Source organism: Rhinatrema bivittatum, chromosome 5 (assembly GCF_901001135.1).
Source record: "Rhinatrema bivittatum chromosome 5, aRhiBiv1.1, whole genome shotgun sequence".
Lineage (NCBI taxonomy): Eukaryota > Metazoa > Chordata > Amphibia > Gymnophiona > Rhinatrematidae > Rhinatrema > Rhinatrema bivittatum.
Window position 1 is genome coordinate 170,230,416 of NC_042619.1, and position 15,846 is coordinate 170,246,261.

The 15,846-nt window shown below is 47.3% G+C and overlaps 1 protein-coding gene across 1 annotated transcript in view; it reads right to left on the reverse strand.

Moving 5' to 3' along the window:
* DIS3 (DIS3 homolog, exosome endoribonuclease and 3'-5' exoribonuclease) overlaps positions 1-15,846 on the reverse strand; it is a 165,079-nt gene that overhangs the window by 68,310 nt on the left and 80,923 nt on the right. Inside the window, exon 10 of the mRNA XM_029603017.1 lies at positions 9,113-9,229. Within this exon, the coding sequence (XP_029458877.1) occupies positions 9,113-9,229 (117 nt within the window). The remainder of the gene's footprint in view (positions 1-9,112; positions 9,230-15,846) is intronic.

Below are 15,846 nucleotides of genomic sequence, written 5' to 3' on the forward strand. Positions count from 1 at the left end.
TTAACTCTAAATTTTATCCCCAGAACAAGAAGAGAACTAGGGAAATTCACAATTAAATCCAGAACCCCCCCCCCCCTTTTTTTTTAATAATTAAAAAAAAAAAAAAATAAAATAAAAAATGGATTATAGAGAAACCTATGCCATTCTTCAGTAAAGCAAAAAAATAAAAATCGACCCGACTCTCCAGAAAAAGATCTCCTCTCATCCACCGGGTGGGACCTCTGGACTGATCTGTGGTACTACAAGAACGAAAATTAGCAGGTAAGAACCAAATTTTCCTTTCTCTGTACGTAGATGATGTGCACTTGGATTTTCAGAAGGCGTTTGATAAAGTTCCTCATGAGAGGCTTCTAGGAAAAGTAAAAAGTCATGGTATAGGTGGCGATGTCCTTTTGTGGATTACAAACTGGCTAACAGACAGGAAACAGAGAGTAGGATTAAATGGACAATTTTCTCAGGGGAAGGGAGTGGGCAGTGGAGTGCCTCAGGGATCTGTATTGGGACCCTTACTTTTCAATATATTTATAAATGATCTGGAAAGAAATACGAGTGAGGTAATCAAATTTGCAGATGATACAAAATTGTTCAGAGTAGTTAAATCACAAGCAGATTGTGATAAATTGCAGGAAGACCTTGTGAGACTGGAAAATCGTACATCAAAATGGCAAATGAAATTTAATGTGGATAAATGCAAGGTGATGCATATAGTGAAAAATAACCCATGCTATAGTTACAGAATGTTATGATCTATATTATGGGCCAGATTTTCAAAAGCATTTACTCGAGCAAAACTGGTTTTTGCTCGAGTAAATACACTTTACTCAAGTAAGTGGGCTTTTCAAAATTGCTACAATATATGCCATTGAATTGTCCATAGGATTTACTCAAGTAAGTGCACTTTACTCGAGTAAATAGCTTTTGAAAATTGCTACGATAGTATGTCACATTTACATGCGTAACTCCTTTGAAAATGACCCCCTAAGTGCTACCACCCAAGAAAGATCTAGGCGTCATAGTGGATAACACATTGAAATCGTCAGTTCAGTGTGCTGTGGCAGTCAAAAAAGCAAACAGAATGTTGGGAATTATTTGGAAGGGAATGGTGAATGAAATGGAAAATGTCATAATGCCTCTGTATCGCTCCATGGTGAGACCCCACCTTGAATACGGTGTACAATTCTGGTCGCCGCGTCTCAAAAAAGATATAATTGCAATGGAGAAGGTACAGAGAAGGGCGACCAAAATGATAAGGGGAATGGAACAACTCCCCTATGAGGAAAGACTAAAGAGGTTAGGACTTTTCAGCTTGGAGAAGAGACGGCTGAGGGGGGATATGATAGAGGTGTTTAAAATCATGAGAGGTCTAGAACGGGTAGATGTGAATCGGTCATTTACTCTTTCAGATAATAGAAAGACTAGGGGGCATTCCATGAAGTTAGCATGTGGCACATTTAAAACTAATCGGAGAAAGTTCTTCTTCACTCAACACACAATTAAACTCTGGAATTTGTTTGCCAGAGGATGTAGTTAGTTCAGTTAGTATAGCTGTCTTTAAAAAAGGATTGGATAAGTTCTTGGAGGAGAAGTCCATTACCTGCTATTAATTAAGTTGACTTAGAAAATAGCCACTGCTATTACTAGCAACGGTAACATGAAATAGACTTAGTTTTTGGGTACTTGCTAGGTTCTTATGGCCTGGATTGGCCACAGCTGGAAACAGGTTGCTGGGCTTGATGGACCCTTGGTCTGACTCAGTATGGCATGTTCTTACCCAGATCAGTCCAGACTTCTGGGATGTACCAAAACTTCCGTACCTGCGGTGGGACAGAGTCCCGCTCGAAGAACACTTCCACCAAAATTGTTGATGTCTGGAGCCTGGAAGTCCAAACGTAAAGGTATGCAACAACTTCCAAGTAGCCATCCTGCAAATCTCCTGTGGCGAAACCAGTTGGCACTCAGCCAAGGCGGCTGCCTGAGAACGGGAAGAATGAGCTCTCAACCCCTCTGGAGCAGGCCCACCATGACAGATATATGTGGAACTGCTAGCCTCCTTCAACCAACAAACTATTGTGGCCTTTGACATTTTTTGACCCTTTTTTGCACCACTCCAAAGCATAAAAGGCTCCCTGCATAAAAGAGCCTAAAGCTCAGATACCCTTCTAGCTGAACAGATCACAACCAAAAAGACCACCTTCAAAATTAAATCCTTTATGATAGTCCTCTCGGCACCTCACACATGCCCCTTGAAGTTAAGGCTCCAAGAAGGACACACCTGATGAAGAGGGGGAAGCAAATGCTTCACGCCTCTTAGGAAAATGCACCAAATCAGGACGAGCAGCCAAAGATAAATCATGAATCTTGCCTCGCAAGCAACCCAAGGCTGACACTTGAACCCTGAGGGAACAAAATGTCAAACCTTTCACAAGGCCTTTCTGCAAAAAAGTCAGAATCTCTGACACTGATGCTCGGCGAGGATCAACTCCCTGCTCCATTCATCAATACTCAAGGACTCTCCATACCTGGACATACTCCAACGAAGCTGAGGTCTTACGAGCCCGCAGCAAATTAGAAATATCCTCTGGATAGCCTTTCTTTCTTTCTTTATTGCCTCATTTCAAAAGCCAAGCCAATAGACAAAAGCGATTCGCTTCATAGAAAAATCTAGAGCCTTGATGTAGCAGATTCGGTAGATGACAGTCTCAGGGACCCGTCTACTGCTAGACTGACCAGATCTGCAAACCAAGGATGCTGTGGCCACTCCGGAGCCACTAGAATCACCCTTCCCGGGTGAATTTCTATCCTCCTGACAACCTTGCAATGCAGAGGTCAGGGAGGAAAGAAGTAGAGCAGAATGTCGACCCTCCTCCCCGCTCTGTGCTCTCTTCCGTGACTGTAAAACATGGGGCTTTGGCATTCCTCCAAGTAGCCATCAAATCCAAGAGAGGCCTGCTCCATCTGCAAAAGATAAGGCTCATTGCGTCGCTCGATGACTCCCATTCCCCGGGATCCAGATGTTGATGGCTGAAAAAGTGTCCACTTGCATTGTCAGACCGCACTATGTGCAAAGCCGCTAACATTGCTAAATGCTGCTCCGCCCAGGACATCTGAATCTCCGCTTTTTGAGACACAGTTGACTTTTGGTTCCCCCGATTGATGTAAGCCACAGTCGTCACATTGTCTGAAAGGACTCAGACTGCCCGATTGCGCAGCAGGGGAATAAAACTTTCCAGAGCTAACCACACTGCTCTGGTTTCTAATTGATTGATGGACCAAGTTGCTTCCTCCGCCGACCATAAGCCCTGTACCAAATGGGCCTGACACACATGGACGTCAGTAGTCACTAATATCCATTGAGGAACTTAAGAGATCCACAACTCGTTCCAGATGGCTCTGGCTAAGCCACCACCTGTTGTGAAGCTGCTTGTGGCTATGCCCACAAGCAGTCTCTTACCTTGAGCGTGGTCCGGAGGCTGTTGCTGCTGCCGCTGACCGCCATGTCCTTGTGGCCTGGAGGCTGCCACCACTTCCACTGCTGCCGCCGACACCACCGCCTTCCATGCGGCCTGAGAGCTGCCATCTTCACGGCCTTGAGGCCGCCGCTGTTGCTCCTCTTCATGGCCTGGAGGCCGCCGCTGGTGCCGTCCCTCCTGTTCTTCGTGGCTAGGCCGCCGCCATCTCTTCCTACTCGGCCTGGAAGCCACCGTTGGAGCTCCTCTTCCTGCAGCAGGAAGCTGCCATCATCTTCAGTCCTCTTCGCGGCAGGGAGCCACTGATGTCTGGGCCTGTTCTTCCTTCGTGGCATGGATGCCACTCTCTGTGGTCCTGCCCTCCTCCTAGGCATGCGGCCGCGCCTCTCTTCACCATTTAAAGCGCCAGCGGTGGTCAGTCCTTCCTGGCTCCACCTGATGACGTTCCTGAGGTGTCTCTTCAGCCCTATAAAGAGGGCTTTCCTTCAGTCCGTCTTTGTAAGGAGCTAGTCAGCTCCTGGATTCTCCGTTCCAGCTCTTCGATCCAGGAGACCACCATGATCCTTCCTTGCTTCTGCAGGGCATTCTGTTCTCCGTGGAAATTTTCTCGTCTTCTTCTGTGGTTCCTGATCCTTTGTCTTCATCTTCGTTCCATGTCCTGGTCTCTCATCGGATCCAGTCTCCTTGTCTCCAGATGTTCCTATCTTCCGATGTCTTCGTCTTCAGGTGTCCAGAGGTACCGGTGTGCTGTTGGACCCGTTGTCCTATGTTCCAGTCCTGATCCTGATGTATCCGAGTTCCAAGTTCCGAGTCCTGATCCTCATGTTTAAAAGTTCCGACTCTTGATCCTGAAGTTCCAAGTTTATTTATCATATTTTTCTATACTGGTGTATGGACCAAACCTTCACATCGGTTTACAATCTCATAATAATAAAATACATGATACATAATATCAATGTCAAATAAAAATCAATACATTCATCATGAGTTAAAATCTAGAACATCTTACAAATAAAATACCTAAAAATCACTCAAAACTTGAATCCTATTTCTTCATTTGCGTCTTGCAACAACCTGTATCCTGCATTGTTCAGTTGTTACTCTCATTGAAAGCCTGTTTGAACAGCTTTCAAGTTCAGAGTCCTGATCCTGATGTCCTATGTTCCAGTCCTGACCCTGATGTATCTGAGTTCTGATCCTTGATCTTGAAGTTTCGAGTCTTGATCCTGATGTCCTATGTTCCAGTCCTGATCCTGAAGTAACCGCTACTTCCTAGCTCCGGGTTCAGCTTTGCCTCACCCTGGACCTTGCCTCCAGCCGACCTTCCTGGGAGTAAATCCGTATCGATCCGGTGTCCGTCTCCTGTGACTGGAGTCCCCTTCTGGTTGCATCCTTCCTCAAGCACTGCCCGGATTCCTCCTTTGTCCTGAGCCTCAGTCCTGCGCATGTCCCGCTCTCCGCGTGGTCCATGACCAGCCTCTTCAGGTTGTGTAGGGCGTGCAGTGGGACAGAGTGGTCCATGACCAGCCCACATCGGCTGTGTAGGGCACCCTGATGGGCAGGGCCTGTCTAAGTCTCCGAGTATCCTGACTCCTTATTCTCATCTCGTCCAAGTTCCAAGAGTCCTCGTCTCTTCCAAGAGTCCTTGTCTTGTCCAAGTTTCCTCGTCTCGTCTGAGTTCCAAGTATCCTCGTCTTGTTCAAGTCTTCAAGCCTTGACCAAGTCTCTGAGTTCCTGCCTTGTTCCAAGTTCCAGTACCATCGCCTGTCCTCAACCTCTGTCCGTCCTGTCACATCTGCCATTCCCAAGCGGCAGGTCCGAAAGGGCTATCAAGTGGCCGGAGAGCTACCCCAGAGACAAGCATCGCGTTGCTGGGTCTCACCTGGTGTGTACAGGTTCGGCAGAGGTCAGGGCTCCGGTGGTCAGCCTGTCCGCCCATGCTTGGACACGTTTTGCCTGCCTCGGCGCTTCCATCGAGCTGCTCTACAGTCACGCCGTGGTCCAAGGGCACACCAATCTCCCCGGAATCAGGACTGCTCCCTAGCACCCACCACCAAAGACTGGACTTGGCAACTTCTGTAAGGGAAACTGTTCCAACATCGGATCCCAGCGGGACAGTAACACTTTGAGAGGTCTCATATGCGCAAACGTCCAAGGGACCAACTCCAAGGTCGAAGCCATGGAGCCAAGGACCTGCAAGTAATCCCAGACCCTGGGCAGTCGGGTGTCCAACAGGTTCCAAACTTGCGCTTGCAGCTTTACAATCTGGTCCTCCATCAGAAACACTTTGCCCACACTGTTGTAGGAGCAGGTGCCTAAGAACTCCAGGACCTGAGAAGGAGCAAGCCCAGAGATCTCATGTGTTGAAGAACTACTTCCACTGCCTGCTTGCAAAGGTCCTTCAACTTCACTCAAATGAGCCAATTGTCCAGGTATGGGTGAACCAATACCCCCTGCTTTCTAAGGGATGCTGCTAACACCACTATGACCTTGGTGAAAGTTCTCAGAGCAGTTGCTAGACCAAATGGAAGGGCGCAGAATTGAAAATGCTGCCCAAAGATCATGAATCTGAGGTACTTCTGATGATCTTGGTGGATTGCAATGTGAAGATATGCTTCTGTTAAATCCAGCAAAGCCAAGAACTCCCCTCTCTGCATCACCACTATGACAGACCTGAGAGTCTCCGACTGAAAGTAGGGTACCCAGAGAGCCACATTCACTTTCTTCAAATCCAGTATTGGGCAGAAAGTTCCTTCCTTCTTTGGCACCAGAAATAAATGGAATAACGCTCCATTCCCTGTGGACGGGAACAATTGCTCCCAGCATCCTCAACCTCTGAACAGTCTGCTGGCCGATGACTTTCTTTGCCGGGGAAATGCAAGGAGATATAAAGCGATTTCTTAGTGGACAAGCAAATTCTAACGCATAGCCTTGTCCTATCCTGCGGATCTGCGATTCTTAACTCCGCTAAGACATGCAGAATCAAAGGAACCAGCTCTTCCCGCTGAAATAAAGTGTTCCACCTTCGGATTGTCCCCCTCCACGGAAGGAATCTTCCTGGGCTCCTCCTCTTGATCCATACTATCTCTAGGATGAGGGATGCCAGAAGAACTATCCTCCATCGACATCCCCTGGTCAGACTCCTTCGAGGAAAGGTCCTCCATGCTACGCCATACCACTGGACCCTGCACTCTCTGGACTCTCATGGCCCCGGTGTCCCCAACCGCCTGGACACTTTCTTAGGTGGTCCTTCAAACGATATACATCCAGCAGAAGCCCTTGTGCTTGCTGGCCAAATATGCCTGATGCAACAAAAGCATAAAATCAGGAGAAAAATGAGCAGGGCCCTCCAAATCCCCTTCCAGGGGATCAGGCTCCTACCCCCAACTGGCCTCCTAAGGCCCCCCTGGGCCTCATATCGGTAGGGGACAGCGCTGGATAGAATTTCCCTCCCCCTGCCGATGTCTCTGCAGCAGCTTTAAAAGTTTTCAAAATGGCCACTGCTCCTGTGCTGAGAGGGAACGGATCGGCCTCCTCCTCTGGTGCAGCCGGCATCAGACTAGGGCCTTGCTGCTTCAATAGAGCCACCGTGGTCGCCTGCGAACAGCCCTCCCCCCACCCTGGGGAGATAGCGGGAATGGTCTGCCTTCGTAACGCTCGGAAGCCACTCTCCACAGAGCAAGCAGCGGCTTGTGTGGAGCATAGTATGAGCCAAAAAAGACCATGTGGCAGGAGCCTGTAAGCAGCAGGAACAGGAGCCGCGAGCAAAAAGAAACCTTCAAAAACACGAATCCGCGCCAATTGCAAACCAAATTCCTCTCAACTACAAATCTTTTTTTTGTTTGTTTTTTTTAAACTTTTTTAATAAAGAAATTCTTCCCTGAAGAAGAAGGTGGCAGAGGCTGCTCAGGATCCTTGCTGGAGGGGAGGAAGCTGGACCACCAGCTTTCACCCCCAATGCCCAGCAGAGCACTTATGGGGTTCCCAACCCCTGCTCGTCCTGACTGTCTACCAGTGGAGATAGCCCCACCAGGACCTAACAGCCCCCAGAATAAAACCAGCTTCCTATATCTTTTTCTTCTGTTTTTGTTTTTTGGGTTCTGAACCGCAGGTTTTGCACCACCTCCGTCTGTTGAAGACAGAGAAATACTGAGGAGTTGCAGGTGGCACACCGGATTATAAGGTGGTGCCTGAGAAATATTCTCTGTCTCCATCTGCTGGAAGGGAGGCAAAACTCAGGAGTCTGGCCTGATCTAGGTAAATACAGGGAACTGGATATATTCAGCAGCACAGCTGAGCTATTGAATATCCCATATAAGTAATAAGAATAAGTTTATCCGAATAACTTAACCGGACTACCAATACGCAATACTGACCTCCAAGTATAGATTTATAGCTATAAAAATAAACATAACATTGACCTGGGTTTAAGTAGTGCCCGTCATCCAAAAAGAAATCAAACTATCCATGGTTTTTCAAAATTCAAATTTTAAAAATTGCCCCAATAATCATAGGTACAGAGCTATCATACAGTTCAATTTTTAATAGTCTGCTTAAATCACCAAATACACACAGATTTAGGTTTGTGAAGATTTATAGTAGTCCTGTATCAACTACATGGTGGGAGTCACACAGTTTATAAGATATCATGCATTTCTACTGAAAAAGTATGTGCAGATGTTTGTAATACAGGAAAGCATATACTTTCTCTACCTATTTTATAAAATTATGTGCATATATTTTACATGCATAATTATAATGTGCGCATGTAATAACCCTTGCTTATATACATAAGTATGTATTTTAGAAAAAAATGTGCATGCTTCAAGTCTGAATATACTTGTGCTCGTACTTGTAATCATCAGCTTAGCTAGACATCCACCAGTTAGCCCAGGCCTCCCACCCAAAAGACAAGTGCAATTTCACTTCCACGACTTCCATTGATCAAAATGCGTTAGGGCGTTATTATTATTATTTTTAAATAAAAATTAGGGCCCTAACGCATGTGAGAATGCCATAACACATGCGTTATTTTTCGCATCGCTCAATGCGCACGCGGATTTCAAAACTTTAGTCAAAGGGAAGGAATTTGGATGGGTTTTATAAAAATGAGGGGTGTTTAAAATCACATCAAATCTTCACTGATATGTACTATGTTGTTTGGACGTCTCTCTTGAGCAAGCCATGGAAATGGCTGTCTGGGCACTTCTCAGTCTGCGAAGTGGAATATCATGGGTGCGATAAATTTAACATGCGTTGCGGTAAATACCTAAAGCGAAGTGCTAAAAATAGCGTGTGTTGCAGTAACTAAAAAAGTACCCTAACCACGCCCCCCCCTTTTTTTTTTTTTATCATGGGCGCTATTCATGCGAAAATTATAGCAAAATGATGAATCTAGATATTAATTAGCAGGTATAAAAGAATAGTTCAGAAATGTACTTGCATATGCCGCTTATAAAATAGCATAGTGTGCATACTTCTGAACCGCACCTCACCTTTATATGTCCCTTTTTTCCCAGTTCGTAAGTACATGCATACTTACGTTTCAAAAATAGCATAAACATGTATTACACGCTTTCACTCACATATGCTGATTTTAAATGCAGAAACCTTTTGAAAATTCACTCTATAAGATATATACATACATCTATATTGCCATTTTTTAGGTCCCGACAATGTAAAGCATCATCAATATCGGTGCAACCTGGAGGGTCTACACTGCAAACACAAAGATGTCGCAGGTCCTCTCTGTGCTTCATGTCCTGTAAGTTTAAAAGATGCCAACAATCAAAATAGAAGTTTCTTCCACACTTCAACTGGGTTTAGATTTCTACAAGTTCAATAGCTTCTATTAAAAATGAAATGAGGCAAACAAACCTTTCCTAATGTGTGTGATTTCAAAAAAAAAAAGTCTAGCTCTTCCAAGGTCACATGAAATCTCATTAAAAAAACAAAACAAAACAAAGCAAATCCTCTAGTACTGTGGTTCACAACCATTTTTCTGTTGAGACACACCCGACAGATGATGTTCAGCTACAGAGTGTAGGAGTAGCCTAGTGATTAGAGCAGCAGGCTACAAAACTAGGGAAACCAAAGCTCAAATCCCACTGCTGCTCCTTATGACCTTGTTGCCTCAGGTACAAACTTAGGACCTGATTCATCAAGGCATTTTCCCACAGACACAGAATGGGAGACATTCTTTAGTGAATCAGGCCCTTAAATTCTAAGCCCTCTGGGGACAGGGAAATACCCACATCACCTGAATGTAATCCGCTTTGAAGTGCTGAAAAGTGGAAAATAAATTAAATAAAAAAATAAAAATGACATGCTGCACACTACATTCTACATATAGCTGAGCTAAAAAAAAACAACCAAAACCCAAAACAAAACTAATTATTTTGTTAAAAATTATGCAAGAGAAAGACAAAATATTCATTTCAATAATTAACTGCTTGTATAAAAATAAAGTTATTTTTGTTCCTCAATTTTAATCTTTGCTTACTTCATCATTGAGAAATATGGGACTGAAGTTTTTGGATAGAGGGTTGAACGACAGACAAACTGTTGTGCATCTCACTATCAACCTGAAGAAATTCTGACCTCTTCTGGAGTTTATACAGAGCAGAGATTGGAGAAATTACTTACCTGATAATTTTGTTTTCCTTAGTGTAGACAGATGGACTCAGGACCAATGGGTTATGCTCTCCTGCCAGCAGATGGAGATGGAGTAAGGCTGCAAAGCTGACATCACAGTACATATACCCCTGCAGTGACCTCAGCCCTCTAGTATTCTCTTCAAAAGCCACTGTGGATATACCAGTAAAAAGACTTTATTAAAAATATGATTAAAAATGGATAACCATAACTGTTCTCAACCAACCATAACCACTGAACTCCAGTAAGAATATAGGTACCCTAAACTAGGGAGTGGATGAACACTTACCCATAATCCCTTGATTCGAGGCCCACTGTACGGGAGAACCCGTGCACAGTCCTTGGGCAGCCAAGGGCAGGACACTGAGTCTATCTGTCTACACTAAGGAAAATGAAATTATCAGGCAAGTCATTTCTCCATTTCCTAACTGGTAGCCAGATTGACTCAGAACCAACAGGATGTACAAAAACTACTGATCGGGTTGGGAGGCTGCCCGTGGTCCGGTCAAGACTGCCCTTGCAAAGGCTGCGTCTTCCCAGGCCTGAACATCCAGGCGATAGAACCCGGAGGAGGTGTGCAAGGAGGATCATGTCACTGCTCGGCAGATGTTGACGGGAGACAGCAGTCTAACTTCCTCCCATTAGACTGCATGAGCCCTAGTGGAATGAGCTTTAACCTGAAGGAGTAATGGCTTTCCTGCCTCCACAAAGGCTCCCGTGACCAGCTCCTTAATCCAGCCAGCTATGGTAGCCCGCGAAGCTGGTTCTCCCTGCTTCCTTCCACCGTGAAGGTCAAACAGGCGGTGTCTTTCGGACCGATTCTGAGACTTCCAGATACTGCACTAGAAGTCTCCTGACATCCAAATGATGAAGGAGAAGATATTTCTCCGGGTCCTTGAAGTTGGGACACCGGTGAGATCATAGAGGATCAGTCAGTGTCCCTGTGATCCTTCAAAGAGGTAGAGAGAGGAGTAGCAAGAGGGAGCGTATCGAGGGGCTTCCCTCTACCCCTCGGCGTCGATGACTCTGATACGGGTGTGAATGGAGTGGACTTTGCGGAGCCGAAAGCTTCTCCATCTTATCAATGCGCACACGACGCCCTTTAGGGGTCATCTGGTCACACAGCTGACACCCATGGATGTTGTGCAAGGCCCCCAGGCAGAGGTCCACAGGCACAGCGAAAGCCAGACGATGCCATAAAAGCTACCCGACGTTGCCCTCGAAAATGAGAGCGGGATGATGGAAATCCTCTGGAGGGCTTCAGCCTGCCCTCTGGCAACTTGTGAACTTTGTTCTCTCCCAGGGACTTTATCAACTGCTCCAAATCCTCACCGAATAAAAAACCACCTTTAAATGGAATAGCCCTAAGCTGAGCCTCGGAGGAAACATCTGCGGACCAGTTTCGGAGCCACAAAAGCCACCTTGCTGACACTGCCGACAACATTGTGCGAGAGGAAGTGCGGGCAGGTCATACAGTGCGTTCGCTCCATATGCCACTGCAGCTTCCAAATGCTCCGCCTGCTCTGATTCTCCCGGAGGAAGATCTCTAGACGTCAGCAATTGCTGGACCCAGCGCAGGTTTGCACGCAGAATGTAACTGCTACACACCGCTGCCTGGATACTTAGGGCCGACACCTCAAAATTGCGCTTAAGCAGTACTTCCAGCTTGCGATCCTGAAGGTCTTTGAGAGCTGCCGAACCTGCGACTGGAATGGTGGTCCGCTTAACAGCTGAAACTGAAGTGTCCACTTTGGGGGACCGCAGTAGCTCCAGAGATTCATCCAGTAACGGATACAGCTTATCCATGGCCCGACCGACCCGCAGACCAGCATCCGGAGCGTCCCACTCCCTGGTCATCAGTTGCTGAAGCATGGGATGAAAAGGAAAAGCTTGAGTTGGCGTTCTCAACCCCACTAGGACTGGGTCCACAGAGTTCTGCGGCAGAGCGAGTTCCACCCCAAGCTCAGAAAGAACTGCAGGAATGAGAGGTTCTAATTCCTTTTTCTGGAACAGCCGGACCACTTTAGGATCATCACCATCCAAGGGGTTCTGCTTCCTCTGCTCGTCTTCCGATCCTGCCTCAGCCAGGGAGAAAGGAGAGGTCACTGCAGCTGCAGCCGCGCTGCCTGGTACCAACGGAGCGGCTGCTCCTCCTGAAGCCAAGGAGCTTAACTTTGCAACCCGTAGCCTTGGGGGCAGGTCCCTGCACAGGTCTCACTGGCAAGGCACCACCCTGTGGAGACCTGGAAGCCAGAAGGCTTTGTGCATAAGGAGGACAAAATCTAAAGAAAAGGAATCAGAATCATCATCCTCCCCCCCCCCCCCCCCGGGACATCAGGGTTCTCCTGATCAAAAAATGTATTATCAGGACTGGCAGGAACCGGTGACAACGCAGAGGGGAAGCTCCCCATCCCCCATAGCCCTTGCCTGAGCTGCAGCAAGTGTGTTTAAGATGGCTGCCTTCCCTGCACTGAGGGGAAACGGGTTAGCCTGAGGGTCCTGTGGAGCTGATAGTTTCTGAGCCCCCCAGGACTTAGCAGATGCTGCAGACCCAGAAAGGGAGCTGCCTTCCCCTCCCGCTCGAGAAAGCCGCACGGACGATTCTCCACATGCCACACAAAGATGGCCGCGGCATCGTGGAGGGGGAAAAACAGCCCAAAACTCGGCAAAAACGCAGCGAAATATGTAAAAAAAAAGTGGCGATTCGGATGGGTTCTGGATTGCAGCCCACCAAAAAAAAGAAAAATTTTCAATAATTTCGATTTCTTTTTTTTTTTTAAATGCTGAAGCTTGGCATGTGGTAAGAGAGGGACCGGGCCACCGGTAATCTCTTCCCCAGCCCCTTACCTGACTGGTGCCCCGCGGGGTTACCAACCCCAGCTCCAATAACCTGCCACCAGAGGGGATGACCTCGCAGGATCTAACAACCCCCTGGGAGGATTGGGAAACAGTCCCTGCTGCAGAAGACTTCTTTGATTTTTTTTTTTTAAACTTGCTTGATACAAAAAACTTTATATAGTTAGTTCACTCTTAATTATTTCAAGGGATAGCCTACACCCCAATAACAGGGCAAGACTGCAGGGTTTGCACCACCTCCATCTGCTGGAGTCAGAGAAATACTGAAGGGATGCAGGAGGCACACCAGGTTAAGTGAGGGTGCCTTTCAAGTTTTTCTCTGGCTCCACCTTCTGGAAGGGAGGCATAACCCATAGTCTGGACTGATCCGGGTTCGTACAGGGAACGTCGTTATGGCATGCCGAGCAAGGACACTGGAGGAAGGAATCCTCTTCTCTTTTTACTTACCTGGGCTCAGCACTTACCAGCTGAGTACGCAGATTACCCCCGCAGCCGGAGGCTAAGGGCTTTGGCTGTCACCGCCACGCTCGACTTCCTGCACCCGCTGCCTGTCTGCTGCTTCAGCAGCAAAGTTCACGCCGGGAACCGGCTACCGGACCAAGGCATACCATTGAGGGATCTCGGAAATCACCTCAGGAATTCTCGACTGGGGGAGGGACCTTTAAGTGTCACCGCAGAAAAGTGGGGCTCAATCGATCTCCAATTTAAAGGTAAATTTTCCTATTCAGAGTACTGCAATCCCACTATACCACCAATGCTGGTATAGGGAGAAAGCACGTCCATATCTGCTAGGTGATGGAGAGATACTGAAGGGCTGAGGTCACTGCAGGGTTATATCTAAGATGACGTCAGCTTTGAAACCTGACTCCGTCTCCATCTGCTAGCAGGGAATCATATAACCCATTGGTCCTGAGTCCATCTGGCTACATGCTAAGAAATTCTCCTTTTGTTTTTGCTTTCTGAGGTTCAGAAAGGAAAATTAGTTCTTACCTGTTAATTTTCGTTCCTGTAGTACTAAGGATCAGTCCAGACTGCTGGGTTATGCCTCCCTTCCAGCAGATGGAGTCAGAGAAAAGCTGAAAGGCTCCCATATAACCTGGTGTGCCACCTGCGATCCCTCAGTATAATCAATATCAAAGCAGAATGAATGTAACATATGGTAAACAACCAATGACTAGATCAAGTCAAACAGTAACCTCTGAAATAACTATAAATGTTTGACAAAAAGAACTATGTCGCATCCGAAGGTATGTTCTGAAAAAATCTGCAAAGAGAAACAATACAAGCAGACGAGCGGGACTCTCCTTCCTCTGGGCGGGCGTCTGGACTGATCCTTGGTACTACAGGAACGAAAATTAACAGGTAAGAACTAATTTTCCTTTCCCTGTACATACCAGGATCAGTCCAGACTGCTGGGAAGTACCCAAGCTGCCCTAAAGGGGGTGGGATCTGGAAGTCCCCGCTCGAAGCACACTGCTGCCAAACTAATCCATCTTTCCATCCCACACGTCCAAGCGGTAACGCTTGGCAAACGTGTGCAAAGATTTCCAAGTAGCTGCCCGGCAAATCTCTTGGGGCGAGACACATTCACTCTCCGCCCAGGACGCTGCTTGCAACCTAAGAGAATGCGTCTTAAGTCCATCCGGTACTGGACGCCCGTGACCTATGTAAGTTGAAGCAATAGTAGCCTTAGAAACCTTAGTTCCTTTCTTAGGACCACTCCACAAGACAAAAAGATGGTCGGACAATCTGAAAGGATTAGTTACTTCCAAGTACCGCAAGAGGACTCTGCGAACATCCAACCTCTTGAGATCCTGCGCCTGATGAGCATTCCTATCCTCATCTGAGAATGCCAGCAATTCAATCGACTGGTTGACATGGAAGGCCGATACCACCTTAGGCAAGAAGGAAGGTACGGTCCGAAGGGAAACCCCCGAATCAGCGATGTGCAGGAAAGGCTCCCTACAGGACAACGCTTGAAGTTCTGAGATCCTTCTAGCCAGATAGCCACGAGAAACACAGTCTTAAGTGTTAAGTCCTTTAGCGTAGCTCGCTTCAAAGGTTCAAAAGAAGGACTACACAGGCCACTAAGAACCAAATTTAAACTTCAAGACGGACAGATCGGCCACGTCCAGGTGAAGAGCGATGGAAGTACAATTAACCTTACCTCGAAAACACCCCAGGGCTGCTACCTGTACTCGCAGCGCAGGGCTGCTACCTGTACTCACAGCGAGCTGTAAGCCAAACCTTTCTTTAGGCCGTCCTGCAAGAAGGCAAGAATGTGACTAATGGCGGCCTGCCGCGTGGACACACTCAACCCACGGCACCACAAATCAAACACCTTCCATACCCGAACGTAGGTAACAGAAGTAGAGGTTTTACGAGCATGGAGGAGGGTAGTAATAACCGCCTCCGAGTATCCCTTCTTTCTCAATTGCCTCTTCTCATAAGCCAAGCCGCTAGACAAAAGCGATCGGCCTGATCGAAAAATACCGGGCCCTGCCGGAGGAGGTGTGGTAGATGGCCGAGGTGTAGGGGGCCGTCCACCGCCAGGTTGATCAGATCTGCGAACCATGGCCTTCTTGGCCACTCCGGGGCCACCAGAACAACCTGCCCCCCGGTGGGATTCGATCCGGTGCAAAACCTTCCCCACCAGCGGCCATGGAGGAAACACGTAAAGGAGAATATATGGATGTCAAGGAAGAACCAGAGCGTCCACTCCTTCCGAGCCGTGCTCCCTTCTGCGACTGAAGAAACAAGATGCTTTCGCGTTCAAACGAGTTGCCATCAAGTCTAACTGGGGAGTCTCCCACTAACTGGTGATGAGCCGCAGTGCCTCGTTTGATAGTTCCCATTCTCCGGGATCTAG